Raw genomic sequence first — 27,608 nt, 5'->3', positions numbered from 1 at the left:
TACAGACAGCCAGAATGAATTTTCAAAGCAAACAGGACATATGAAGAAAATCAGAATTTAAAATCTGTCTTGGGCTGGAGTTGTGGCTCAGTGGTGGAGCGCTCACCTAGCACAGGTGAGTCACTGGGTTCAATCTTCAGCACCACATAAAAATAAAATAAAGGTATTGTGTCTGCCTACAACTAAAAAAAATATTTAAAAAAATCTGTCTTGAGTATATAAAACTTACAATAGAATTGTCTATGAAATACAAATGTATGTCTATTTTTAAAGAATGATATTGTAGATGACAGAAAATAAGTGTATTTTATGCTCAACGGTATATACATATGTATAAATATCTTTTTTCGAGATAAGTGGAATTGAACTCAGGGTTCTGCACTTGCTAGGCAAGCTCTTTATCACAGAGCTACATACCTTGCCCCCTTTCTAATTTTTATTTTGAGACAGAGTCTCTCTAAGTCAGGCTGGCCTTGAACTTGCAGTCCTCCTGCCTCCAACTCCCTAGTAGCTGGGATTACAGGTATGCATACATCCAGCTCCTCAAAGGTGTATTTTTTAAGTTTAAAATTGTTTGGCATTTTTAATAGTAGGGTCATTGCTATAAGATGATAAGCCCTCAAAAGCAGTGACCCTGGCCCTTTATTTCTTTGTATCCCTAAAACCTAGAAAAATGTCTGGCACATAGTATATACCAAGTAAAATATCTGTAAAACCAATCTTAACTAAATTCTTGGAGAAGCACTTTTTTTCCTGCAGTGCTGGGATTGAACCCAGGCCTTGCACAGGCTAAACAAGTGCTCTTCCACTGATCTACATCCCCAGCTCAAAAGTATTCTTAGTTTGCTTTCAGTCTAACCATTCTTCTTAAAGATGAATGTATTGAATGTTGTATTATGTTTGTTTGTTTGTTTGTTTTTTGTTTTACAGTATTGGGAACTGAACCTAGTGGCACTCTATCACTGAGCTGCATCCCCAGATCTATCATTTTATCTTATTTTACTTTTTATTTTGAAACAGAATCTTATGAAGTTGCCCAGGTTGGCCTTGAACTTGTGATCTTCCTTCCCCAGCCTCCTAAGTAGCTGGGATTACAGGTGTGCACCACTGTGCCCAGCTTATTGGTCATTTTTTAATTTAAGAAAATGTGAAAGCAAACTGAATGTATATGTATTATCATTTGTATACTTTAAAATTGACTTACTTTAACAGCACTTATAGCTGTATCAAGAGTTGAAACCTCATGATCTTTGTGGGTGCCAAAAACCTTGTCCATTGCAGAAATTGGGCTTTTGCAGGTGTAGCAATATGAGTCAATCTGGGACTTCTTCGCTTCCTTTTGTGCCTTCTCAGTTACTAAATCTGATAACTGCTCTTGTTCTCTTCTTTCTCTGCTCAACTCTTTCTGTTCATCAGACATACTTTGTTCTGCCTCACTAACAAATTCACATTTCCCAATATGTTCAAATGATTCCTTTCCTTGAGATAACACATCTCCAGGTGTGGATTCTGAATATAGTTCTTCTGATAAAACGTCTTGACTAACTACTTCATAATTGAGGGATTCAGCAAAATCATACTCATCCTGCACGGGACTACTACGGGTTCTCTCTTCACATGGTTCAGGTGGGACCAGTACTTTAGGTTCTTCCTGTAGTGTTTCTTGAATATAAGTTGCACCAGATGCACATTCTTCCTCTGGGAAGGACACTTGTACTGGAACATTCAGATTGACCTCTGCACTTGCATTTCCTACCTCGTTACCCTGACTATTCGACTCATCTACACTCTCCAGAACATGGCGGCTATCTTCAAATGGAACCGCATAACTTATCTTCTGGGTAACCACTCTGACTTCCTCGGTGACAGGAGCTTTGCTCTGCATTGCTACACCATCAAGGGTCACCACATGGCCTACTGATTCTTCTTCCCTGTAAACAGTCTTCCTATCTTCTTCCAGACTTTTTTCCCCAAAAATAGTTCCAGACTTTCCCCAAATTTCCCCTTCTGCAGCTATCAGTTGGTATGAATCATCCTTACCAACTGGTTTTTCTTCCAGACCTGGGCCTTGGTCCTTTGGCGTTACAGATGTGTCATGGAGAATGTCATCTTTGAGTATGTACTTCTCAAAATATATTCCTGTGCCATCATCAGTGTCAGAATTTCTCCTTGGGAATGATGCCTCAGAATTCACACTGTCACCTTCAGAAGCTGTCTCCCCTTCCTTCTTTTTCTCTCCAACTGCCTCTTCGTACAGATCTTTATATAAAAATGCAAGTGCAGGTGGCTCCTCCAGAAGCTCAGGATTAACGGCTTTGGCAGTGGTAGAAAATATCTGGGTTCTTGACAAAACTCCTTCCTCTGCATCAAATAGAGGAACCCCAGGTGACCTGGAGTCCACACCTCTATTTGTGTCCTTTGAAGCATTTCCACCAGTTGATTTTTGGGTAACTGAAGACTTCTGCATTTCTGGGTAAGATAATTTGCTGTGGTCCTTTTCCAGGCCATAAAAACTTTCATCCAATTTCACCAAGTCATATTCCGGGGCACTTTCCTGTGAACTTCCTGGAAAAGAGATAGATTCTCTTGTAGGTTCCTCTGATAGTTTCTCTTCAATAGTTGATTTCTGTGGAGCTTTCTGTTTTTCTGGGTCTGGGGAGAGGTTATAATCAATCAAAGTGTATTTTTCAAAATAATCCTCTTCACTGGGAATAGTGGTTTGAATAAAAGCTAAATCACCAGTTCCTGAATCTGTGGATATTGCCTCTTTTGTTTCACGAATTTCTTTTTGTTCATTTTCTTTCAATGATGTAACTTTCCCATCAGAATCTTCTAACTTGCTCCTTAATGTTTCATGGCAAGCAACAGCCTCACTATCATCATGGAGGGATACGGTTTTAAATGAGGGCTTCTCTTCCAAATATTCTAACTTATCTTGCATTTGTTCACTTTCTTCCTGATCCACTGAAGGAATAAATGCAGGGGCATGGATATTCAGTATCTCACAGCCTTCAGAAATGATACTAAAGGCACTCCTCTGATCTTCTGAAAGCCCAGCTGGCTTACTAGTTACTATCGATTCTTCATCTTTTGCATATATGTCTTTGGGCTCCTTGGACATTTCTTTAGCAGAGGCCACTTTATCAGCATTGGTTGTTGATGCATTCATTATAAATTGAGCATAGTTGCTTCTTGCTGAAGAGGGTGGTACATTTACAGGGGTATCCTCCACAGTCTCCAAGTGACCCCTTGAAACAAGAACAGATTGTTTAGGCACCTGGGCTGGGTGATCTTTAGATGTTTGAATAGTGTGTACTGTGGGCCTCTCTGGAGTCAATTCTGACCATGGCATTTCCTGTTTCTTCACTGTACTAATTTCTGGAGAAGTTCCTGAAACAAGAGTTTGTGATTTTACAGATGACAACAAATACAGAGGTTTTTCTAAACTCTCTGTTTCATCAGAAAGACGGTCTAAAGTCCTTTCAGAGTCTTTAGATGAGGATTCTTGCTTCATACTTTCTTTTGTGGTAGCTACTGAACCACCTTTAGATAGCTCTGACAGTGAGAACTGTTCCTGTTCCTCTCTGTGACCTGTCATGTCCCTGCTTGACTTTTCTAATGCCAGGTTTCCTTCCTGAGGAGGAAAACCCATTTCATCATAAGGAAGATCCACAGGGAGGAAACTCTTGGTTTTCTCCACCAAAATTTCACATTCTTCTAATGAATGTGGTTGGGTTTCAACTGTCTTTCTTTCCCTGATTTCTGGGTCAGCTTCTGAGAGTATGCTTTCTGGTTTTTCAATAATAGATGTTGTTTTGATAAATGAAAATGGTTGAGTTTCAGTCAAAGAATTACCTAAAGAGATAGCTGATTCTTCAGGCATAGACTTGGCCACATTCAGAGAATAAGGCTGAATTTCCTGCTGCTTCTTTCCTTCTGGAAATACTTGTGCCTGCTTTATATTTTCTTCTCCCTTCTCCTCCTCAGAACCAACAATAACGTAGGATCTTTCCTTGTGGTCTTCACTTGGATAGATGCGCTCCAGTCTAACAGCAGGTTTTGATTCTTCTGATTTCATAGGTCTAGATTTATGAACCGTTGATACCTCCCATGTTTCTTTATTTTCCATAAGCTGTAAGGGGGCAACAGTTTCTTGCTTTTCTGACAACACCTCCTTTTCTGCCAAGGTAAGTGATCTAGTTTCTAAGTTATCTTTCTCCTCCATTGGGCTAAAAGATCTGAGTTTCATTTCCTCTTCAGAACATTTCAAGGAAGTAAGTTTTGGCATTTCTTTCTTCAGTCTGTCCTCACTAAGATCAATTACGATGCCTTTTGATTCTTCTGCTGGCACAATTATTGGCTCTGACTTCTCTGATTCCTTTGTGATATTTTCACTTGTGAAGTCAGATGAAGATGATTTTGGCTGTTGTGGTATCTTATCTACTACATCAAATGAAAAGAGTGACTTCTCTATTTTATCACTGCTTGGCTCTCCCTTAAGAACAGAAATATTCCACTTAGATGGAGGAGAGATTTCTGGCTTCTGGTCCTTTTTAATCTCAGTAACATGAAGAGGAACATTTTTGGCTTCTGTCATAACTGATTTCTCATGCATGGGGGAATAGGGTTGAATTCCAAGATGTTTCTCACCATCAGCAGAAGTAATTAAATTTATGTCCATTTCCTCTGAATAGTCTGAAATTTCTTTCTTCTCATAATCTTTAGTAGACACCTCAGAGTTGGGTTTTGGTTGTTTTAAAACATCTACCTTTGATAAAAATTTGGGTTTTTCTTTCAGGTCTTGACCGTCATGAGATTTAACTAAGGTACCTCTGGATTCTTCAGTAGTTTTAAGTGTCGCCTCTGGTGATGAATCATCAGTTGGTTTCTCAGTTGCATTGAAATCAGCAGGAATTATACCTTTAGGCTCTAAAATGGTCACTACTTTTTCTACAGAACTTGGCTGAGTTTCTAAATCTTTTCCAGCAACTTTGTTATCTGCAGTGCTTGATCCAAAAAATAAACTAGACATCCATGATTTGAAAGATGAAATTCCTTTCTTTCCCTTTTCCTCAGGGAGGCTTTGTTCAATTGCCTTTGGCTTCTCAGGCAGCTTTTGTGTCATCTCAGGTGTCTCTGGGGGTTCAGGTTCTTCATTCACTGGGACTGAGGGGATAGGTTTTCTTTGAGTTGATATTTTCACTTCATGTGTTCCTTTACTTTTCTCACTAGCATTATCTACAATCTTTGACTGAACTATTTTTGATTCTTCTAATGATTTCTCTCCAAGTAAAGGAGGTGTGCTCTTGCAAGCTTCTTTTTCGTTGCCTGGTATAGGTTCCCTGACTTCTGCTGGGAAATGGTCTGCTTTGACAGGAAAGGGGATAGATTCTGACTTCACCTGTTCCATGGATGGGGCAGATGATAGTTTCTGGAGGGTTCTTTCAGGAGATGATTTGATTTCTTCCTGGATATCTTCTTTGCAAGACCTGGAAAATTCTGTGTTTGCTTTCTCCAACATCAAACTTTCCCTTCCCATGAAAGAATAGATCTCTCTCCCCTCTACTATGTTTCTCTCTACATTTTCAACTGGAACTAGAGATTTGGGTTCTTGGGTCAACTTTATTTCCTCTGTTGAGTAAGGTGTAGTCAATAATGTCTCTCTATTACCACTGTCAGTATCTAGAGTAGATACTCCTTGTGAAGACAAATGAGGTTCTTCAGTAGAATGTGGCAGAACCTGCTTTCTGATTTCATATGTATGGTCTTTATCCAATGGGGCAGGCTTGGCCTGTTCTGTCATGAGATCATTGCTGCCAGAAGAATCCAGCTGCACAGATTCTAATATTCTTTCTTCACATTGACTGGCCAAATTTTCTGACTTTTCCAGCATCCAGTTGTCATCCTTTGGAGAAATAAGGGACTCTTTCATTTTTGCTTTTTTAGCATCTGCAGGCTCAACTGTCATAAATGATTTTGATTGTTCCAAAGGCAAATTCTCTTTCACAAATGAAAACTGTTTAACACCCATATCTGGTTTATCTGCAAAAGAGCTGCTCACATCAGGCAATTTAACAGCTTGATCTGAATGAAGTGCTTTCTTAGGCTTCTTTTGTTCCACAAGGAGGTCAAAAGAAGCAATCTTTGATGGTTCTGTAGCAGACATATGAAGTTCCCTGTTTTCAGTTCCTTCTCCTCTGCTCCTAAGCTCAACTAGACTCTTTTCTAAAACAGAATCCTCTGATTCAGTTGTAAGAGACTTTACTGGTTCTGTACCTGTGGATTCACTTTGCCTACCTAAACCACCTGTGAATTCTGGCCTGGCCTCTGGTAATTCTGATAGTTGTTGTGGCTTGTCTCTCTTCTCAGACTCCAAAAGGAGTTCAGCTGGAGCCAGATCTTGTTTTTGTGGCAGGAAGTCTCCCTGAGCTGTAGAAGATGTCTCACTTGCCTGTTTGTTCTTACCATCTTTGAGAGTTAGTAATGTCGAGGCTACATCTACTGACGCTAAATTTTCAAACTTGGGAGAACTTGTCTCCTCGGTTTCGCCTTTGGGAACTATATGTTTGGGTACAGGTGACACATTTTGTGGTAAAGGAAGTCCGGCTTCCTTCTTGGTTTCACCACCCAGGTGCAGCGAAAGTACAGGTTCTGGTCTTGACACATCCAAGGCAGACATGGAGTTCTTGTTCTGTGATGAAACCAAACGTTCAGAGTCGAGGACTGTAGAAAACGAAAGACCTTGTGTGTCTTCTACCCTTGCTTCCTCAGATATATTTGAACGCTGAGAAGATGAGAGTTTGGAGATTGGCAACCCAGGTTTATCTTCTTCAGTTTCTACCTTTGACAAAATAGAATGCTCTGCTATAGAGGATCCACTTAGAGGCGTATCTAATTTAGTTTCCTTCCCAGCTTCTGACCAAGCCTGATCTTTGGATAAAGGAGTTTCAGTGAGAGAAGAAGCACTTTTAATTGCTACCTTTTCTTCTTTAAGAACTGAATGCTCATCTATAGACATTTCAGGTGATGGCAAAGCACTTCCCAATTCACCCCCTCCTACTTTTGTTAAGACTGAATGTTCTACAGGGGTGGCAAGAGATGAATCTGTCAAGATTTCTTCTTTTACTAATTTGGTTAAGTTTGAATCAAGTTTAGTTACAGGTGTTGTAGCTGTGGAGGAGCTAGGTTCAGTTTCTTTCATTTCTTTGGACCATGCTGAAAATGCTGGTGCAGGAGGACCATGTCCAATTTCCTTTTCTACTCCTGATGAGGCTGAATGAAGCTCTCTGGATGTACTCGTTATTTTGGAATCGTGTTTCACTTCCGTTTTCACTCCAGATAAAGCCTTAGATCCAGATATAGATGTTTCCTTTAGAGGTGAAGATGGTTTTACTGCTTCAGGCTCATTCTCTGACAACATTCTCTGTTCTAGTTCAGAAGTCACAGTTGAAGCTAAATTGGGTTTAACATCCTTCTTTGGCTCATCTACTAAGTCAGGAAAAACTGAATATTTTATCCCAGACTCTGGAACATTTGGAGGCTGAGGCTCCAATTTTTGATCCTCTGATACATGAGCTGTAGCTTCTTGAGAATAAGGCACAGATTTTTCCTTTCTGACTTTTGACAAAGCCATCTGTTCATCGGCAGACTTTAGAGTGAGTGATGCTTGAGGTTCCGGTTCTTTCTTAATTGCATGGACTGAATCAGGTAAAATTGAATACTGAGGTGCTGGTAAAACAGGTTTTTTTTCTTCCTTTACCATGGATGATTGTGCAGGTGGAGAAGGGGGAACTGTAGCTGCTGACAAACTTGTTTTAATTTCTCCCCTCTCTAATTCACTGGTTAAATATGGTGGAACCAAATCTTCCGGCTCAGACTGCACAGATGCTAGAGTTTTCTGCTGCTGTGCCCTAATGAGATACTCAGATACAGATGTTGATATTGTTTGATCATCTGGCTCAATTTCTGCTGAAGGTGTCAGACTCAAGTCTTCAGGTGCAGATGTGAAAGGGCAAGGTTCATCGTTTTTCTTCTGTGATGAATCAAAATACTCAGGTACAGGTGTAGCAGCTGTTGATCCAATCTTTTCCTCATCTGCTTCAGAAAAGGAAGAGTAACCTGAAGGAGACATTGCAGTTAATAGTGAATCTGGCTCAATTTCTTTCACCTCTGTTTCTGGGATTCTATATGGTGGGATTGAAACTTGTGATGCTGAGTCTGGAGAAAAAAGTTCAGTTTCTTCAGTATCTTCATCTGACAAAATAGTGTGTTCAGATGGTGATGTTAAACACATTGGAGAATCACGCTCGAATTGTCTTTTCTCTGCTTCCTGAGTTGCGTAGGGTGAAAATGAGAATTCTGAAGCAAATGCAGAATCTGGAGAAAAAGGTCCAATGTCTTCTTGCTCTTGTTCTGATAAATTCATGGGTGAGGAAGCACCTTTTAGATTTAGAGGAGATCTGTGGATAACTTCTTCCTCCTGGGACTCTGGTGTTGCATATGGAGGTACCGAAAATTCAGAAGCAGATGTGGAAGAGGGTGAATACCGCTGCATTTCTATTGTCTCTTCTTCTGATAGGATCACAGATGGGGAGACTGAAAGTGGCGGGGGCTGGCATTCAGAAGCCACCTCGGCTATGTGGGGTGGGAGAGAGCATTCAGATGCAGAGGCCACATCTGGAGAATATGGTCCAGTGTCTTTCTTCTCTTCTGATAGAATGGTGTGCTCAGAGATACCTTTTGATTTTAATGGAGACTTGTGGTCAATTGTTTCCTTCAGTGACTCTTGTGTTGCATGTGATGGAATGAAATATTCAGAAGTAGATGTGGAATCTGGCATGTAATGTCCACTTTCTGGGGCCTCATCTCCTGATAGGACCGTGTGTTCTGATGTAACTGTTGAAAACAAAGGAGCCTGGCATTCAGGAGTCTTCCCAGCTGTGGATGGTGAAAGAGAGCTCTCAGACACAGAGTCTGAAGTTGGAGAATAAGGCTCAAACGCCTCATTCTCTTCTTCTGACAAAACTTCATGTTCAGATATGGCTTTTACATTGGATGGAGAAACTGACTCACCTTCTTGCTTCTCTAGTTCATGGTTCAAATCCTGCAGGACTGAATATTCTGATACAAAAGCAGAATCGGTGGAAACAGATTCATGTTCTTCTCTTTCTTCCTCAGACAAAGTGACATATTCAGGTGTTGCTGTTGTCACTAATGGTAGAATGGGCTCCTCTTCTTTGTGGTCCGCTTCAGGTGACAAACATGGTGAGAAGGACTTCTTGGAAACAACTGGACTTTCTGGGTAGTCAAGTTCTATGATCTCTTCTGCTAAATCAGAATCTTCAGGTTCAGGGATAGCAGCTATTGGCAGAGAAGTTTCTATGTCTTCTTTCTCTGGTTCTTGTAGCACTTGAGGTTCAGGAAGAGATGGCTCAAGCACACGTTCTGCCTTTTCTTCTTGGATGCTGTGAAGAAGTGGGGTCAGTTGTCCAGAGACTGGTTCTGCCCTTTCCAATGAAGTCAGGTCCAGCTCTTCTTTGTCTGGCTCAAAACCTTCCTGAGTAGAGGGTGCCAGATCTAATGAGCCTTCCTGAGTAGAGGGTGCCAGATCTAACGAGCCTGCCTCCAAAGAATCCTTCAGTGTCTCCAGTGAAATGGAATAGTCAGCAGAATCCATGTCTTCCTCCTTCATCTCATCCACTAAAACTGGAGAAACTGAAGCATCGTTCTTTGAAGCTATGAGTTCTTGTGAATCAGGCTCAAATTCTTCCTTTGCTGTTTCCAGGAACATAGTTGCAGATGTATCCGGTGGAAGAGAGGAAGGCTCCACTAGGGGTTTTGCTTCCTCACCTGACCATTGTGGCACTGATTGTGGAGGCCTGGACTGTACTTTCCGCTCTGCTGTATCAATACTTGAATAAGAGGAATCTGTGTGTTGCATTGCAGATGTGGCATTTGGGAGGGAATCACTGTTAATTTTCTTTTGATCTTCATTACTAAACAAGGAGGTCAGAGACTTTGATCCTTTGGAGAGGGCACTTCTCCAGGGTGGAGCAAGCTCTTTTACTTTATCTTCAGCTATGCTTTGGGTTACTAATTTGCTTGTTTTAGAAACTATATTAGAATCACGATTGTCAAAATCTGGCTCTAGACTAATGGATGCATCTTTCCCTTTCCGGTAATGGATTTCTTTAATTACATAACCCTTTGGCAATGTTCCATAAAATTGTAGAGGAATTAATTCTTCTTTCACAGAATTAAACATCTTAATTTTATATTGTACTGTTCCTATGTAGACTGGCCTTAACACTAAGGGCTTGTGTTCTTTGTATATTGCCCCAGTAATTGGAGGTGTATTTGAGGTGGTTTTCTTTTTTCTTGTCTTATCATAAATGCTAGAATATGACTTTTCTTTCTCAGTGTTTAGTGCCTGGTTTTCTGAAATTAAAGGATTGTCTTTTTTGTTTGCTGGAACATCTTGAGATTCTAAAGAATTTCTTTTTTTGTTGCCTTTCCGACGCAATGATGGTGAGCCATGCTTTGACTTATGAGTTCTTTTCCGAACCTTTTTAACTTCATCCACAATAAAGGAAACGTTTCCTGGAGCAGAATTTGCAGCTGATCCTTCCAGGCTATGTACACCAGACGTCTGACTTTCTTCTGAAGCCCAGGGAGTGGAAGATCTACTTGAATTGGTCTCCCAGGTTATTCCACTATCTTCCCGTTGAACTGTCACCATGGAAAAGGAGGGGTCAGATATAATACACTCCTGCTTGGTCTTGCCCTCTTCATCCTGGTCTGATAACCTGTAGTAAAAAATAATATCAATAATTATACATTACAATAGTAATAGAATAATAAGTAAATACATTTTAGCATTAAAGAATTAATGTGAAATTAAAATATGTAGAGATCAATGTTGCCATCTACACCAAAAATAGCAATGTATATAAAATAAAGTTCAATAATTAAAGTCAGGATATTAAATACAATAACACATCCCAGACCAGAAAAAACTCCAAAAACAACTGAATTAAGTTCAGCACCTTTCCTCATCAGGATTGCCCTTCTGATCTCCCTGTGACTCACTTGAGTCAAGATCCCCACTGTGACTCTTGCACCTGTCCCTGAGATCTCTTTTACCACTGTTACCACCCAACCTGGCTTTGGAACACTCCACTCCTAGACTATTGCCATCTGCTTCCTGACTGGCCAGGTGGAATCGATTTTCTCCCTCCCCACTCTCACTCATCCTGCCCATCTTTCCAAACTAGCTTTACTAAACATTTTCATCATACTATTCCTTGCTTAAAAATATCAGTAAATTTTTCATATCTACAGAAAAACCAAGTTCAAAATTCTTAGCTCTCTGATCCCTATCTGACATTTTTTCCAAGTACTCATCTCCCCTCTACCCCTCCATGGTTTAATTTCTGTTTTAACTACAATCGTGATGGACAACATATGTGACCATGTCCCAGAAAATTATAAAGAAGCTGAAAAATTCCTATCACCTAGTGATGCTGAGTCTGTCCTAATGTAACTCAATTTATTACTCACGTTTTAGGTGACGCTAGTGAAAATAAACCTACTGAACTATCACATACAATTATGTATAGTACATACTAATACTTGATAATGAGAATAAATTGTGCTCATAGTTTATGTATTTATTGTTGAATTTTTACCATTATTTTCTAAAATAATGTGTACTTACTCTATTTTTAAAAAGTTTATTATAAAGCCATGTGCCTATTCCCTCAATAGCTGCCTCATATATTTTGCATCTACCATGTCTTTTGATTGCATTTAAGAGACATGTCGGGGCTGGGGAGATAGCTCAGTCGGTAGAGTGCTTGCCTTGCAAGCACCAGGCCCTGGGTTCAATTCCCCAGCATCGCAAAAAAAAAAAAAAAAAAAAGAGATAATGTGGAGTAGTTGACCTCTGCCATCTAGGTATGTGGAAATACACACTATGAGGTTCACACAATGATGAAATTGCCAAATGATGCATTTCTCAGAATGTATCCCTGTCATTAAGTGATGCAAGAGTGTATATAATTCACTATCTTGTACATATATCATGGGAATTCTGAGTCATGATAAAAGAAAAAGTGGTCACTGAATAAAAGAAAGATCATAAACAATGCCAGTCTACTGCACTTCACTTTCTTTATCTGTGCAACAGGGATTATAACAGAATCTACCTTTCTGGGTATTGTGAAGGTTAAATTAGTTAATACATATGAAGTGCTAAGAGAAAGTGCCTGGTATGTACTTAGTGCCCAATAAATGTTATCTGTAATCAGGTCTTCCATACAATTTTTGGACTTGACATCAAAGAAGGCTGGGCATAGTCATCTTCAACTGCTACAGATGTCTGGAAAAGATGTCTCCTTGGACTGCTCCCCCAACACAGCTGGCTTTGGCTGCCCCTTCACTTGCTATCAGGCCCATATCTCAGACTGTAGCACTTCTCTTCTCAGGATTTTCCCTCTACCTCTTCCTCACCCATACTTATGGTGCTCTTCTATTTAGAATGCTTATTCCACACCACACTTCACTTCTTCTGCACAGCTAAACACTAACTACCTTTCAAGGCTTAGTTTCAAAACTTCTGCTACCATTCCTGACCAATTAATCGAGTTTGCCACCATTCCATGATCATTAAGTTGGAGATGAAAACTCCAAGCACTCTTTCCTCCCAGGAATATTGCTAGAGTTTTAGACTCTGAACCCTTCCTGGTACATTAGGTTTGGCTGAGGATCAAGACCGCAAGTCATTGCAGGTATATCATATTCTCCCTTGTTTAACTTCAGAGATCCCCAGCTGTCTACTGCAAAGGGGGTGCGGAGATCTTGATCTTAGCTCTCAGCACAGTCAGATGAAGCCTAGGGCACCCATACCCCCAGCCTTATCTATTCACCCCAGTGTTCTGTAAATGTCAGTGGGTTCTATACATGCCATAGGCGAAAAGAATTGGGAAGTGGTGGGAAGAACTAGTTTCTCCATTTTCTTGGCAACTCTGCTCTCCCTTATTTGTTTTGGTATTAAACTATTGAACTTAATTAGTAATTAATCTTGGTCTTGGGCTGAATCTTATTTTGCACTATTTTTTCAGGCTCTTTTCCATACCCAATTAACATTATTCCTCACAATTTCAACTCATATAACTTCTTCTCCCTTTCCTGTCACTTAACAGAAATAGGATGAATATAAAAATAAAAATTATGACTAGCGTCAGGGAAGCCAGCATTTAGAATGCCTGCGACTGTAGTAGCATTATAAAAGCAATTATAAATTCAATTTAGAGTTCATTATTGATTGTAAATTCAGTGTATCCAACCAGAGATGTTTTCATTACTAGCTAGAATGAGTTCAGGGAGACTGAGCAGTGCATCCAAAGGGTGGTCATAAAAAGGCAGAGCTCCACTGTTATAGTTTGGATATGACGTGTCCCCCAAAAGTTCATGTATTAGAAACATGTTGTCCAACGTAGCAATGTTCAGAGGTGAAATGATTAGGTCATAATAACTATAACTAATCAGTAGATTAATCCATTTGTTGGATTAATAATTCCAATGGACTAACTAGGTGCTAGCTATAGGTAGGTGAGGCATGGCTGGAGGAAGTAGGTCACTGGGGTTATGTCTTTGGGGTTATATTTGGTCATTATTTCTGCCTTTAATAAACTTAGATAATAGGAACAGAAATATAAAGACACAGAATCTTCTTTTAAGAAATTCAAATCTAATGTGGAGATATAACTAAACATCTTAATGCAGTAAAATAAGTACTATTACAGAAAACAGGCAAGTTACAATCAGGACATAAGGAAGGGAAGACATCACACAGGAAAGGTGCTTGAGTTGATACATAGAAGAAACAGGAGTCTGCCAATGGATGAGAAGAGAAGGTGGTATGAAGATGGGGAGGTTATTCCAGGAAAAGGTCACAGGATATGCAAAATATATACATGAATAAACAGTCTGGCTCACTGAGAGATAAGGTTGAATGACAGCCAACAGGAATCAGAATTACTATATTAGCATATGTAAATCCAAAGCCCAAGAATTCACATTATACTCCATCTAAAGATATAATTAACGAAGTTAACAGAAAAGGAATGGTCCTCATAGTGTTCACAAATGCTCCAAGGACTTTCTTACTCAGCAACACAAGTGTTTTTATCTATGTGTACATTCTTCATGAAGAATATTGGCTATATTAATTTCCCTCTAATTGCATTCTCACAAAGCAACCTCCTGATTATCACTTGATTTCCCAAGTAGATTTATCTTAGGGAGTGAGGTGAGACAAATACAATGACTCCTTCCCCATCCCCACTCCACAGTGGATAAGAAGGTTCAGCAGGTCTAAGTTAGATCAAGGAAAGAATAGACTGATAATAGAGATGAGCATCAAAAGCTCCTTTTGAAGATAACCTTTATCTTAATAAGGAAGTTTTCTTCTATTTGTATTTGCTAAGACAGGATTTTTAAAACTAAAAATTAATAAGTATTACACCATTTTTATGCAACGATGGAAATGATTGTGTTTTTTTCCTTTACTCTGCTAATGTGGTAAATTATTGCAATTGATATCAGATGTCGAACCAACCTTGAACTCCTAAACTGAACTGAACATGGCTGTGATGTTTGTACTCTTTATGTAATTCTCGATTTGGTTCTAATGCTATGTTTAGGAATTTTTTTTCATGTTAATGAATAATATTCATCTGTCATCTCCTTTCTTATGGTGTTCTTGTTAGATTTTTGAATCAAGATTATATTGCTTCATAAAATTAGTTGAAAAGTATTCCCTCCTTTACTATTCTCTGGCAGTTTGTAATGGATTGCATTATATATTTCTCCTTAAAGTGTTTGGTACAATTTATTGGTGAAGTTCTTTGGACCTAGAGTTTTCTTCATTGTAAAGCTTTTAGTTAACAATTTATTTAACAGGGTTTTTTTTTAGTTATTCAGAATTTGTAGGGTTCCCCCATTCCAGGAATTTTTCTACTTCACCTAAATTTTTTAAAATCATTGCATTAAAATTTTTAATAATATACTTTCAGGATCTTTTAAATGTTTGTAAGATCTAAAATTGCATCCATTTTTTTTTATTCTTGGTATTGCTTATTTATGTCTCCTCAATTTTTTTTCTTTATAAATATTGCCAGAGCTTATCAATATTACTAACATGTTCAAATAAATTTTAGCTTTCTCATGAATGTCTTCTCTTTTTATTTCTTATTTAATTTGCAGTTATCTCTCTACCTTCCTGAGAAAGATTGTTATGTCATTAATTTCCAAACTTTCTCCTTTTTTAACATGTTAAGTCAAGGCTATGCACTTCTCTTTAAGTACAATTTTAGATGTGTCACATAAAATTTGGTACATGGCATTTATTATTAATGACAAAATTTTTAAAATTTCCTTTGTGATTTCTTATTTGGCCTATAAATCATTTAAAAATCTATTTCTTAATTTCAAAATACGTGAGGATACTTTATATTTTGTTAGTATGTTTTAATTTGGGGGGTTTTGTGGGCTTTTTTTTTTTTTTCCAGTACTGGGTGTTGAACCCAATCACACTTTACCCCTAATCTATGTCTTCAGCCCCTTTTATTTTTTATTTTGAGACAGGATCTCACTAAGTTCTCAGGCTGATCTTGAAATTGTGATCCTTCTGCCTCAGTCTCCAGAGTAGCTGGAATTACGGGTGAGTGTCACAGCATTCAGTTTATGTTCTTTAATTGTGCTGTGATCAGAGAGTTTATTTTGTGGTGAGATTTGCTTCTAAATTTGTTGAGACTTGCTTTATGGCTAAATGATCAATTTTTTAAAATGTGTTTGTGAGACTTGGGATATAGCTCAGTGATAAAACTCTTGTCTAACATGTATGAGTTTGATCTCCAGGAAAAACACACACACACACACGTACACACACATGCGCATGTTTTTGTATTCATGAAAAGTGCTATGTCCTACAGTTTTTCAGCAATGTCTTATGTACATCAACTAAGTCAGGCTTTTTAGTTGTGTTATTCAAGTCTTTTTTTATCCTTAGTGATTTCTTTGTCTGCTTGTTCTAACACTAAGATGTGTTATCATTTCCTACTACAATTATGGATTTGTCTCTCCTTATACTTCTATTAACATCTGATTTATATATTTTGAAGCTAAACTAGCAGATATAAATGAATTTAGAAGAGTTACATCATCCTGAAAACTTTAACTTTAATCATAATGTCCCTTTTACCTTAAATAATAATTTTTACCTAAAGTATCAAAGTGTTGATACTAATAAAGTTTCGTTTTGATTATTAATAAAGTTATACCAGTTATATTTTGACTAATGTTTAAATGGTATATCTTTTCTGCATTTTTACTCTTTCTCTATGTTCCTAAATTTTAGATGTATCTCTTATGGACAGTATATAAGTATTCTAAAAATTTATTCTGACAATTCAAATGGAGCATTAAGTCCATTTAAACATAATACAATTACCAACATATTTGAGTTAAATTTGCTACCTTATTATTTGTTCTCTATTTGTACACCTATTCTTTGTTCCTTTTATGTCCTTCCTTGTCCTATTTTGGATTGAATATTTTATTTTATTCCATTTCCCCCTCTATTAACTTGTCAGTTACATTCTGTTTTCGGTTCTTTTGTCTTAAAAAATTAGTGATTGTCTTAAAAAATTACAACATGTATCCTTGACTCATCAATGTCTAACATGAACTTACATATTATCATAATTATATATTTTGTCTGTAAATGTATTTGTTTCATAAGTCATAATCACTTTTTCTTTAATGTAATTACTTTAAATTGTCAATATTGATTTAGATTTACCTAGATACCGAACCTTTCTATTGTGCCTTATTCCTTCCTTCTTCTGAGATTCTATCTGGAATCATGTTCCTCCTCCCTGAAGCATTCTCTCTAGTATTTCCTGTGGTGTGAATTTTCTGACACATTCTTACTACTCTTTCTATTAAAATTATTTCATACTTCATTCTTGAAGAATAATTTGAGGTGTAAAATTCTAGGTTGTTAGGTATTTTCTCTCAGCACTTAAAAAATATTCCACTGTCTTATGTCTTCCGTTGTTTGTTGATAAATTAACTTTTAGTCTAACTGTTGCTTTTCTGAAATCTGGACTTCCCCTACTAACCCTCAATTATTTTTAAGATTTGGTTGTTTCAATTTTCTGAAGTTACTCTCATTTCCTTAAGTATCTTATCCAAAGTGTATGATTTATGAATCTGTAGATTAATGTCTTTCATCATTTCTGAGACATTCTGTCATACTCGTTGTTCAAATATTGTTCCTGTTCCATTACCTCTCTTTTATTCTGAGATTCCAATTTTCCATAAATTAGAACTTCTCATTATATTCTATTTGTGCTTTATTGGGTTGTTTCTTCCAATCTATCATCCAGTATGCTAAATCTATATTCAACTATGTCAAAACTGCTTAATAAAACCATCGAATGTGTTATTATCTTGTTATTATATTCTTCAATTCTAGAATTTCCATTGTTTTAATTAATTCCAGTATTCTCTGATAAAATTGTCTTGTCCTTTATTTCCATGTTCCCATCCCTATAAATAAGTTGAACATTGTACAAATATCATTCTTCTACAGAAGCCCTTCCCTTCCCTTAGTAGTCCAGCTATGTCCCAAGTATCACTCTACATGGGATAAAGAGCTTACAGGATTGGGTGTGCTATACTACTCCATGTCTAAGTTTTCCTAAATAAACTAGTTTTTATTTGCACTGTGTGTCCATGACCCATTGCATAGTAGGGAGGGAGTGTGATGATCTTTGAGTGGTGTTTTTGTATGTTTGCTGGTGATATTCTTATTTTCAACTGTTAAACTGACATTCTATTTTCCACACTTGTTTTGAGTGGTATTAGTCTAAATCAGTTTTCAAAATATTAATTTCATTAAATGTGCTAAAAATGTAATCCTTTCTCTGATTTGCAGTTAAAGTAATGCTAAAGTTCTTCGTAGCAATATAATTATGAACAATACATTAGATTTACATCATATTTTATTCTATTCTCTTTTTTTTCAGTTTTTTTTTTAATTGTATACAAATGGTATACATGTTGTTTCTCTATTTGTACATAGAGTCAAGGCATACCATTTGTGTAATCATACGTTTACATAGGGCAATGATGTTTGATTATTTTTTTTCCTTCCCCCCCACCCCTCCCACCCCTCTTTCCCCTCTATATAGTCCTTCTTTCCTTCATTCTTACCGCTCTCCTTATCCCTAACCCTAAACCTAACCCTAAACCTAATGCTAACCCCTCCCACCCCCCATTATATGTCCTCATCCGCTTATCAGCGAGATCATTCGTCCTTTAGTTTTTTGAGATTGGCTTATCTCACTTAGCATGATATTCTCCAATTTCATCCATTTGCATGCAAATGCCATAATTTTATCATTCTTTATTGCGGAGTAATATTCCATTGTATATATATGCCACAGTTTCTTTATCCATTCATCAACTGAAGGGCATCTAGGTTGGTTCCACAATCTGGCTATGGTGAATTCAGCAGCAATGAACATTGATGTGGCTGTATCTCTGTAGTATGCTAATTTTAAGTCCTTTGGGTATAGGCCAAGGAGTGGGATAGCTGGGTCAAATGGTGTTTCCATTCCAAGCTTTCTGAGGAATCTCCACACTGCTTTCCAGAGTGGCTGCACTAATTTGCAACCCCACCAGCAATGTATGAGTGTTCCTTTTTCACCACATCCTCGCCAACACCTATTGTTGCTTGTGTTCTTGATAATCGCCATTCTAATTGGGGTGAGATGAAATCTTAGGGTAGTTTTGATTTGCATTTCCCTTATTACTAGGGATGTTGAACATTTTTTCATATATCTGTTGATTACTTGTACATCTTCTTCTGTGAAGTGTCTGTTCATTTCCTTAGCCCATTTGTTGATTGGATTATTTGTATTCTTCGTGTAGAGTTTTTTGAGTTCTTTATAGATTCTGGAAATTAGCGCTGTATCTGAAGTATGGTTGTCAAAGATATTCTCCCACTCTGTAGGCTCTCTCTTCACATTGCTGATAGTTTCCTTTGCTGAGAGAAAGCTTTTTAGTTTGAATCTATCCCAGTTGTTGATTCTTGCTTTTATTTCTTGTGCTATGGGAGTCCTGTTAAGGAAGTCTGATCCTAAGCCAACAAGTTGAAGATTTGGACCTACTTTTTCTTCTATAAGATGCAGGGTCTCTGGTCTGATTCCGAGGTCCTTGATCCATTTTGAGTTGAGTTTTGTGTAGGGTGAGAGATAGGGGTTTAATTTCATTCTATTGCATATGGTTTTCCAGTTTTCCCAGCACCATTTGTTGAAGAGGTTATCTTTTCTCCATTGCATATTTTTGGAACCTTTGTCTAGTATGAGAAAATTGTATTTATTTGGGTTTGTGTCCATGTCCTCTATTCTGTACCATTGATCTACCTGTCTATTTTGGTACCAATACCATGCCGTTTTTGTTACTATTGCTTTGTAGTAGAGTTGAAGATCTGGTATTGCAATACCCCCTGCTTCGCTGAAGGATCAGATCTGGAATATGTTAATCAGGTCAAAAATCTCCATATTTCCCATTCAGGCCTTGATCACTCTTCATAGGTACAACTTTTCTCTCTTTCTCTTCATTTTATCTTAGTTCATAGAGAGCAGTAACTTACTAAAAATCAAGTATTATGAATGGAAATAGCCTTGTGATTTTAATTTTTAATTAAAACAAGAGAGAGGAAATACATATGTCCAAATTGAAATTTTTAAAGACAGAAATGATTAGCTATCAGTGGAGCTGTCAAAATAATAAATCCCCTTATTTTATCATCAATACCTTTGTCCTCATTTATTCCTTTAAAAAAAACTACACTTTTGAAAGAAGCTAAATGGATGCTTAAACTATTTTTATCAAAAGTTAAGATTTGTAACTATTATACTTCTTTATATTGGGATCAAGATTTATATCCTCAGAACTGGTAGTTCCTTTCTTTTATCAGCAGTTAAAGTAACATTAAATTTCTTCATAGCAATATAATTATGAACAATACATTAGATTTACATCATCATACTGTATTCTGCTCCCAAGCAATCACAGTGTACTAACAGGAAGTACATCAAACAAAAGAAAGTAATGGACAAATTTTTCCCAACTAAATCTTTTAAAATGCATTAAATATCAACTTTTATAACATAACAATGGGAAAGTCACATATAATCCTATTTATATTACAACTTAGAAAAATGCATTTTAAAGCATAAAACAGCAAACAAGTTTGTAACCTTGTACAAACAAGATTGTACACTTATAATATAAATTGTTAGTGTTTTCTGTGGGCCATTTTTAAAACTCAGAGTTCTTTAAAAAAATCAATAATTCTACAATTAATATTTCACCAAGAATTAATTTAATATACATGTCCTTAGAAGGCCAAAAAAATCATATACATTGCTGAACAAAATTAATATAAAATGACCAAGATTAAGAAATTTATAAGCCATTAGGGAGGTAGGAAAAAATTAATAAATCACAAATGAAGAAATTATTATATGGTATTACTAGAAATTATAGCAAGTTCTCATTTTTAAAAATATTTTTTAGTGGTAGATGGATACAATATCTTCATTTATCCATTTTTTTTTTAATGTGGTTCTGAGGATCAAACCAAGTGCCCCACGTGTGAGGCAAGTCTTCTACCACTGAGCAACAGCCCCAGCCCGAAAGTTCTCATTCTTTAGACATACTAAAGACCATTCAGGTTCACTATGGACAAAAAGAATATGTATCATATTTTCACACTGACCAGATGCTTCAGAAGACTGGAAGTTAGAGTCCTCGATCATTTGAAATCTAGTTATATTTGCCATCACAAAGTCTAAGACCCGCCAAACATAAGCCTTACCCTTCATGATTCTACTTACATTTTTCTCTTCCCCTTGGAATGAATCATCTTTGTACATCTTATCATTTCTTTCTTTATAGGCCAGCTTATGTATCAACTTCTCCAATGAAACTCACTGATTCTGTAAGCTGAAATATTTTTCTTTCTCTGAACTTCTGAACTCTTGATGTAATCTTTCCCTAAGGCATTTGCCACCCTGGGTTTCTTTTTACATACAGCCTAGCTCCTCCTTAAGGCTATATTATTAATGTGAGCAGTATCATGTCATTGAATGATTTTTATTCTATAGATTCTTCTCTTACAAATCTTTTCAAACTATTCAACTTTGTTTTCAAAGGAGCAACTTATCTTTCACTTTTGCACTTACATTTCACTAGCTTAAGTAATATTTAATTAAATCATGTTGTAATAATAACAAGAGCAATTAGTATAAAACATTCAGGAACAATCACAAAAGTACAACTCAAAATAATGGGAATTATTAGAGATTAATGTGATAACTGGTCAGCTTTCCTTAGACACCAGCCAACAAAGAATTTTGGTTACTCCAGTCAATTAGTTTTAAGGAAAGTGGTTAAAAAGCATTTGTATTATTCTTTCTTTTATTTCTTTTATTTGTTCTAATTACTTGTATCATTCTTTCTTTACATTGATAGTAAATATTAGTGTTTAACCCATGACGTTTCTGTTTTAGGTGAAATGACAAGACTTATTCAACCACCATTATTCAAACACCATTGATTTTCTTTTTTCTTTTTTCGGTACAGGGTGTTGAACCCAGGTGCAATCGACCATTGAGCTATATCCCCAGTCTTTTTATTTTGAGGTAGGATTTCCCTAAGTTGCTGAGGCTGATCTCAGGTTTATGATCCTCCTCCCTTAGCTTCCCAAGTCACTGAAATTACAGGCATGTACCACCACATCCAGCCAACCACAACTGACTTCAGATTGAAACCCAAAGTCAAGATTCATTCATTCAACAAGTATTTATTAAGCTCAAATGATGTACTAGGCACTGTAAGCTATTATTTTTTACAGCAAGATTATTGTTCAGTGAAAATATTCTAAGAGATCTTAGGGGTTCTCTTTAACCAATCTTGTCTCAGCTGTAGATTTCTGAGAGAAATATAAATTAATTTTGTCTTAATTCTTCTGAAATCTTGAATGCACTTGAATGATGATACCAGAGGCAGCTCCACGGTAAAGCAAACTGGGAGCCTGCCTAAACCTTCATCTGTACAAGAGCACTGCTAGACACAACATTGATCTCCCAGCTCAGCTTGAAAACATTCAGTGTGTGAACAGTTTCCTGCTTCATCTATACAAGGGTATAAGAATAAACTATGTGATACAAAGAGTCACGTATTTTGAGCTTTCTTTTTAAGGAGCATTGTTTCAGTCAGCTATTTCACTGTTCTGACTAAAGGATCTAACCAGAACAAGTTTAGGAGGAAAGGTTTATTTGAGGGCTCATGGTTTCGGAGGTCTTAGTCCATAGAAGGCCTCCTCCATTCCTCAGTGCTCAAGGTGAGACTGAGCATCTTGGTGGACAAGCGTGGCGAGGGAAGCAGCTTACATATTGATCAGGAAGCAAAGAGAGAGTCCACTCGCCCGATACAAATATATACCCAAAGTCATGCCACAATTCCCACCTCCTCCAGCCACACCCTACCACTTCAGTAACTACTCAATCAATCCCTATCAGGGTATTAAATCACTGATTGGGTTAAGACTCTTACAACCCAATCATTTCTCCTTTGAACCTCCTTGCACTGTCTCACACATGATCTTTTAGGGGACACTTCACATCCAAACCATAACAAACATTATATCTGTAAAATCTCAAAATACATAATAGTAATTTACTTAATTAGTTGGTGGGCTTGGGGTGTAACTTAGTGGTTGAGTGCTTGCTTCGCATGCACAAGGCCCTGAGTTCAATCTCCCATATCACAAAATAACAACAACAACAATAATAATAACAAATTAATTATTTGGGACACTAGTTTCTCATTCCAGATGTTTCCTCTCATGTAAAAAGACACTTAGCGTAAGAGTGCTGGCCTAGGTTCCCTGCTTCATCCCTCCCTACTTTACTCTGTTGATTGTACAGTGACTTATATGAGGAGACGTCTGTGGTTCTGCCTGCAACTGGATATATAAATCTGTCTATTTCTGAGATTTGTATTTAAAAACACATTGTTGTTCTATAAACCTAAGCCACATTCACTGATATTGGCTTTATCAGTAATAGTGCTGATATTTTTATCTCTACCATTCTTTCATTTATCTGTCACTTCTTTCAGAACTTAGACAAGGAAAAAGGGGTGTTGTATAGCAATACTATTTGCCAGATCCCAATATAAATAAATGACCACATGTACAGCAGCTAGTAGGACCTAAAGAACATCCCTTGACAACAAGAACAGGTATGATAAATATTCTACATACTTGTGAGTACCCTCCACAAACTGGTTTTTTAATCAATCAGACCAAGAAAAATCCATCAGTCAGAACTCAGCAATGCCCTGATCACATACTAGTCTCCCTCAAAAGCACACAGCTACATCTTTACTTAATTGCACAAGCTCAAAGAACTCTAGAAACATGGTGATAAACATGATGCTTTATAAGCAACACGGACTACTTTTAAATGTGCATTACCCACAGTCAATGAAAATATTATATATACTGCAAATTTGTCCATGAGTTGGAAGGAATAGGGTTAATTATTTGAATCAGATTATGCAAAAAAAGATCAACTTCTGTATTCTTAAAACAAATGTCTTAGATCAATTTATCCTGAGGCCATGCTAGCTCTACTGCCACCTCTTTTACCAGGAATAAGGCAATCTGGATTCCATCTGCTACCAGGAATAAGGCAATCTGGATTCCAGCGCTCTGACACTTACCAGATATCTGGTTTTCAGCAACAGAGCAACAGAGCAACACAAATAAGTTACAATTAAACATCACTTAATGACTTTCAAAAGACTTTCATAAGTATTATTTCCTTTTACCCACAAATTCACTATTTGATTTACTCAACAAATTCTAACACTTACTACATACTAGACTCTGTTCTAGGCAGAGAAGGTACAGCAGCAAACAAAACAAAGCTCCAGCTCTCATGCTGCTTAAATTTCTGTAGAATTTAATAAGATATGTGTTATGAAGAAATTTGAATGGTGCAAATGGGATAGGGGTGATGGCTATGAATTTGGTGCTATATTATATAAAATGATCAGGGAAGACCTCCCAATCCAAGAGATATTTGAACAGAGCCTTCAGGAAAGTGAGGGAGTAACCATAAACAGCAGAGCAATTAACGATGTTCAAGATACTGAGAGATGAAACTATGCTTGCCACAGGCAATAAACAGCAAAGATAGGAGTGAGTAAGGGAGAGGAAGTAAAAGATGAAAGCCAGGTACAGTGGTGCACACCTGTAATCCCAGATTCAGGAGGATGAGGCCGGAGGACTGCATGTTCAAGTCCAGCCTAAAGCAACTTAATGAGACCCTGTCTCAGAAAAAAGTGGGAGGGGGATATAAGGGCTGAGGATTAGCTCAGTGGTAGACTGCCCCTGAGTTCAATCCCCAGTACCAAAAAAAAAAAAAAAAAAAGGAGATGAGGTCACAGCAGTAGCTGGGAGCCAGCTCACTTGAGCTTTTAGGAAGGTTTGGATTTTATTTTGAGTGAAATGGTAAGCCATTGGACCATCAGCCCTACCATCTTCCAATAGCTCAGGGATAGATAACTACTCAGGTTAAACTGTGGGGCCTCTGTTTCCCCTGTCTTACTCCAATCATGAATTGGAATCTTAAGCAGAATGATACAAAGGCTAAAAATCCATAGCACCCTGGGCAGATAATTAGTCTTTCTTGCACTCTAAACCCCATCCAGTGTCTACCTGGTTCTCCATTCTATTTGTCCTTCATTCTGTGAGCTCCCTAAAGTTTCTTTAATACATTCCATTTTCTGCCTGGTACATACAGGACTGGTTGGTTGGTTGTTTTCAGAGATGGCTAGCTTATCACCACACATTTCTCTTTTTTCTGGGCCTGCAGATCAGCTATACTTCCCAGCCTCCCTTAAGTTAGGTGTTGTCAGGTTATGGTCGAATGACTGAGATTAAGCCAATGGAAAGTGAATACTAGTATTGGGTTCTATTTCTAAGCATGGATCATACAAATCTCCCACACAAAATCTTCCATACTTTTTTCCATCCTCAGCCTGAATAATGGCAACCTTAAATGTCACATGCTGAAGATGGCAAAGTCACACCAGGTAAGATGCTTTGGTCCCTGAGTCATTGCCCAACCACAAATTGCCTGCATTTGGATTTTTAAGTGAGCTAGAGAAATTCTTATTACACTAATTCACTGAAATGTGGTGGGTTTGTTATAGCAACTGGTGTTACCTTATCCAATCCAAACTCTAACTAATACATGTACATCTCTGTCACCATTAAACGTCTCACCACAACACTAACCATCTGTACTCCTCAGCATAGAAAACACTTTTTTTCTATAAATGTTGTTGCATATATATCCATACATATAATTTTAATTTTAATTACACAAGTAAAGGAAAACATTCTTATTGTAAAAAATGTAATCTAACAAAGCTAGGCAAAGTTTCCCTTAATTATCACCACTCCTATCTCTATCCCATTACCAAAGATTACCCAGATAATCAATAACGTTTTGTAAATTAAAAAAGAAAAACCAAAACCTAATCCTGGAAAAATAAAAAATAGAAATTCTGCTTTTAAATCCTAATAATTACTCCTAATGTGCAAAGTAATGGAATACGAAGAGGAACAACAGAGTTTCCTTCCAAGAACTTGGAGGCTCACATAGAGATGTATTTGCAAACAGATCATTATCATACAGTGTAACACATGCTTCAACAGAAAGAATGTGCAAAAGGCATCCGAGATGGCACAGAAAAGGTAATTTTTAGCTTTGGGATCAAGTGTGGAAGACTGTGTGAACACAAGTGTGAAAGAAAAGGTCTGGAATATAATCACAGACTATAAAAGTATAAAAGGCTGATGTAAGGTTTTGTAAGATAAAAATGAGTTTTCCAGGAGGACCAGGTTGCAGGTGGTTGGAGGCAATTCAGGTAAAAGGAAAAAGGTGCAAAAGTAAGATAGTATGAAACCATATGGTGTGTCTGGGTGTGCTTTGAGACACCTCAGCAAAAGTCTGTAACCATTTTAAAAGTCGTAAGACCCAGTGGCATAAATGTTAGCATTGTGCACACGCTTCCAAACACTACACCAAACTCCAAGCAGATTGGAAAATACCTATTACCCTGTCTTTCCCAAAGCTTCAGACAGTCCTGAAACCTAATCAATGATGGGCTACACAGAGACTTATTATTAACAGTTGAGATAACCTGAGTCAGCGAGTGTCTAAGACATGTGCCTGACCTTGGCAAAGAAAGCACTCAATTTTAATTACACAAGTAAATGAAAACATTCTTCTTGTAAAAAAAAACAAAAAACAAAAAACAGTAATCTAACATGGGCAGACTCCTTTAATTATCACCACCCCATCTCTGCCCATTTCTGTCCCTTCCCAGAGATAGACTTCTCCACAGCTGTTCCACTGACTTTTTTTTTTTTTTGAACTACCAATTATAACTTCATAGAGCATGAAGTATAAAGGCTAATTGGTCCAAGAAGCAAGACCAGATGAAGAAGTGACCCATTTGAAAGTAGGTCTCAAAATAGTGACTGGCTTCTTTCCTACCCGCCACTTCTCCCCAACCAAAATACCACATGTAGGCCACATGCATAAATTCTCCACTAATTTCAAGTAGGAAATATCTACCTAGTAGACAGAGAATTAATATGACCCAAACACAATTCTGGAATTGTAGAATTCTCTTATCTATCCAGAGTTTAAAAAAGTAATTTGGGTTTTAGCATATATAATCAATTCATAAATACTTAGTATCTCTTCAGGGTCTGATCATGAGCTGGGAGTCATGACTCAGTTACTATGCTGCAGGCAAATATTTAAATCTATCACTATAAAGTATAAAAAAAATCATCCATCAAATTTTCCACTGTTATTGAAAACTAAGGACAAAAAATATTAGGTCCAGAGAATCAAAACGAATGAACTATTAAATGACAGGGCTGGTTCATAGCCTAGTAACCAACCAGACCAAAATGTGGGCAACTCATTATTTGTGATCTTAGAATCTGGGGGTTCCTCAACAGTGAAAATATGGACATTTTGGTCTACATCATTTTGTATTTGGGTGAGGGGCTCTCCTGTGTACTGAGGATGTTAGTAGCATTCCTGGTCTCTATCCACTAGATGCCAATACTACCCCATTCCTAATCATGACGTCGAAAATGTCTTCAGACATATACTAGCTGAGAACCACTACTACAGGTAGAACTAAGTGAGAAAAGACAATCAACTATGGGCAACATCACCTTAGCTGAGGATGTAAATGAAAAATCATGGAGAATAAGAACATTCATGTTCTGGAATTTCCAGCCAAGGAGTTAAACACAGGCTTAACTGTTTAGCACTGGAATTCTTCAACAGCTACTGAGTGTTAGCACAGAGCAGAAACTGTACCCACCAACCCCTGCTGTCAAATTCCTGTGAATGTTGAGTGGTGGT

At 37.3% G+C, this 27,608-nt stretch overlaps 1 protein-coding gene across 1 annotated transcript in view; it reads right to left on the bottom strand.

Moving 5' to 3' along the window:
* Window positions 1-27,608, bottom strand: part of Cmya5 (cardiomyopathy associated 5) — an 87,953-nt gene that overhangs the window by 40,098 nt on the left and 20,247 nt on the right. Inside the window, 1 exon segment of the mRNA XM_047554745.1 lies at window positions 1,205-10,805. Coding sequence (XP_047410701.1) covers window positions 1,205-10,805 — 9,601 coding nt within the window.

The sequence above is a fragment of the Sciurus carolinensis genome, chromosome 6, assembly GCF_902686445.1.
Source record: "Sciurus carolinensis chromosome 6, mSciCar1.2, whole genome shotgun sequence".
Classification (NCBI taxonomy): domain Eukaryota; kingdom Metazoa; phylum Chordata; class Mammalia; order Rodentia; family Sciuridae; genus Sciurus; species Sciurus carolinensis.
The sequence above is the reverse complement of the archived record's forward strand: the minus strand, read 5'-3'. Positions and strand labels throughout refer to the sequence as shown.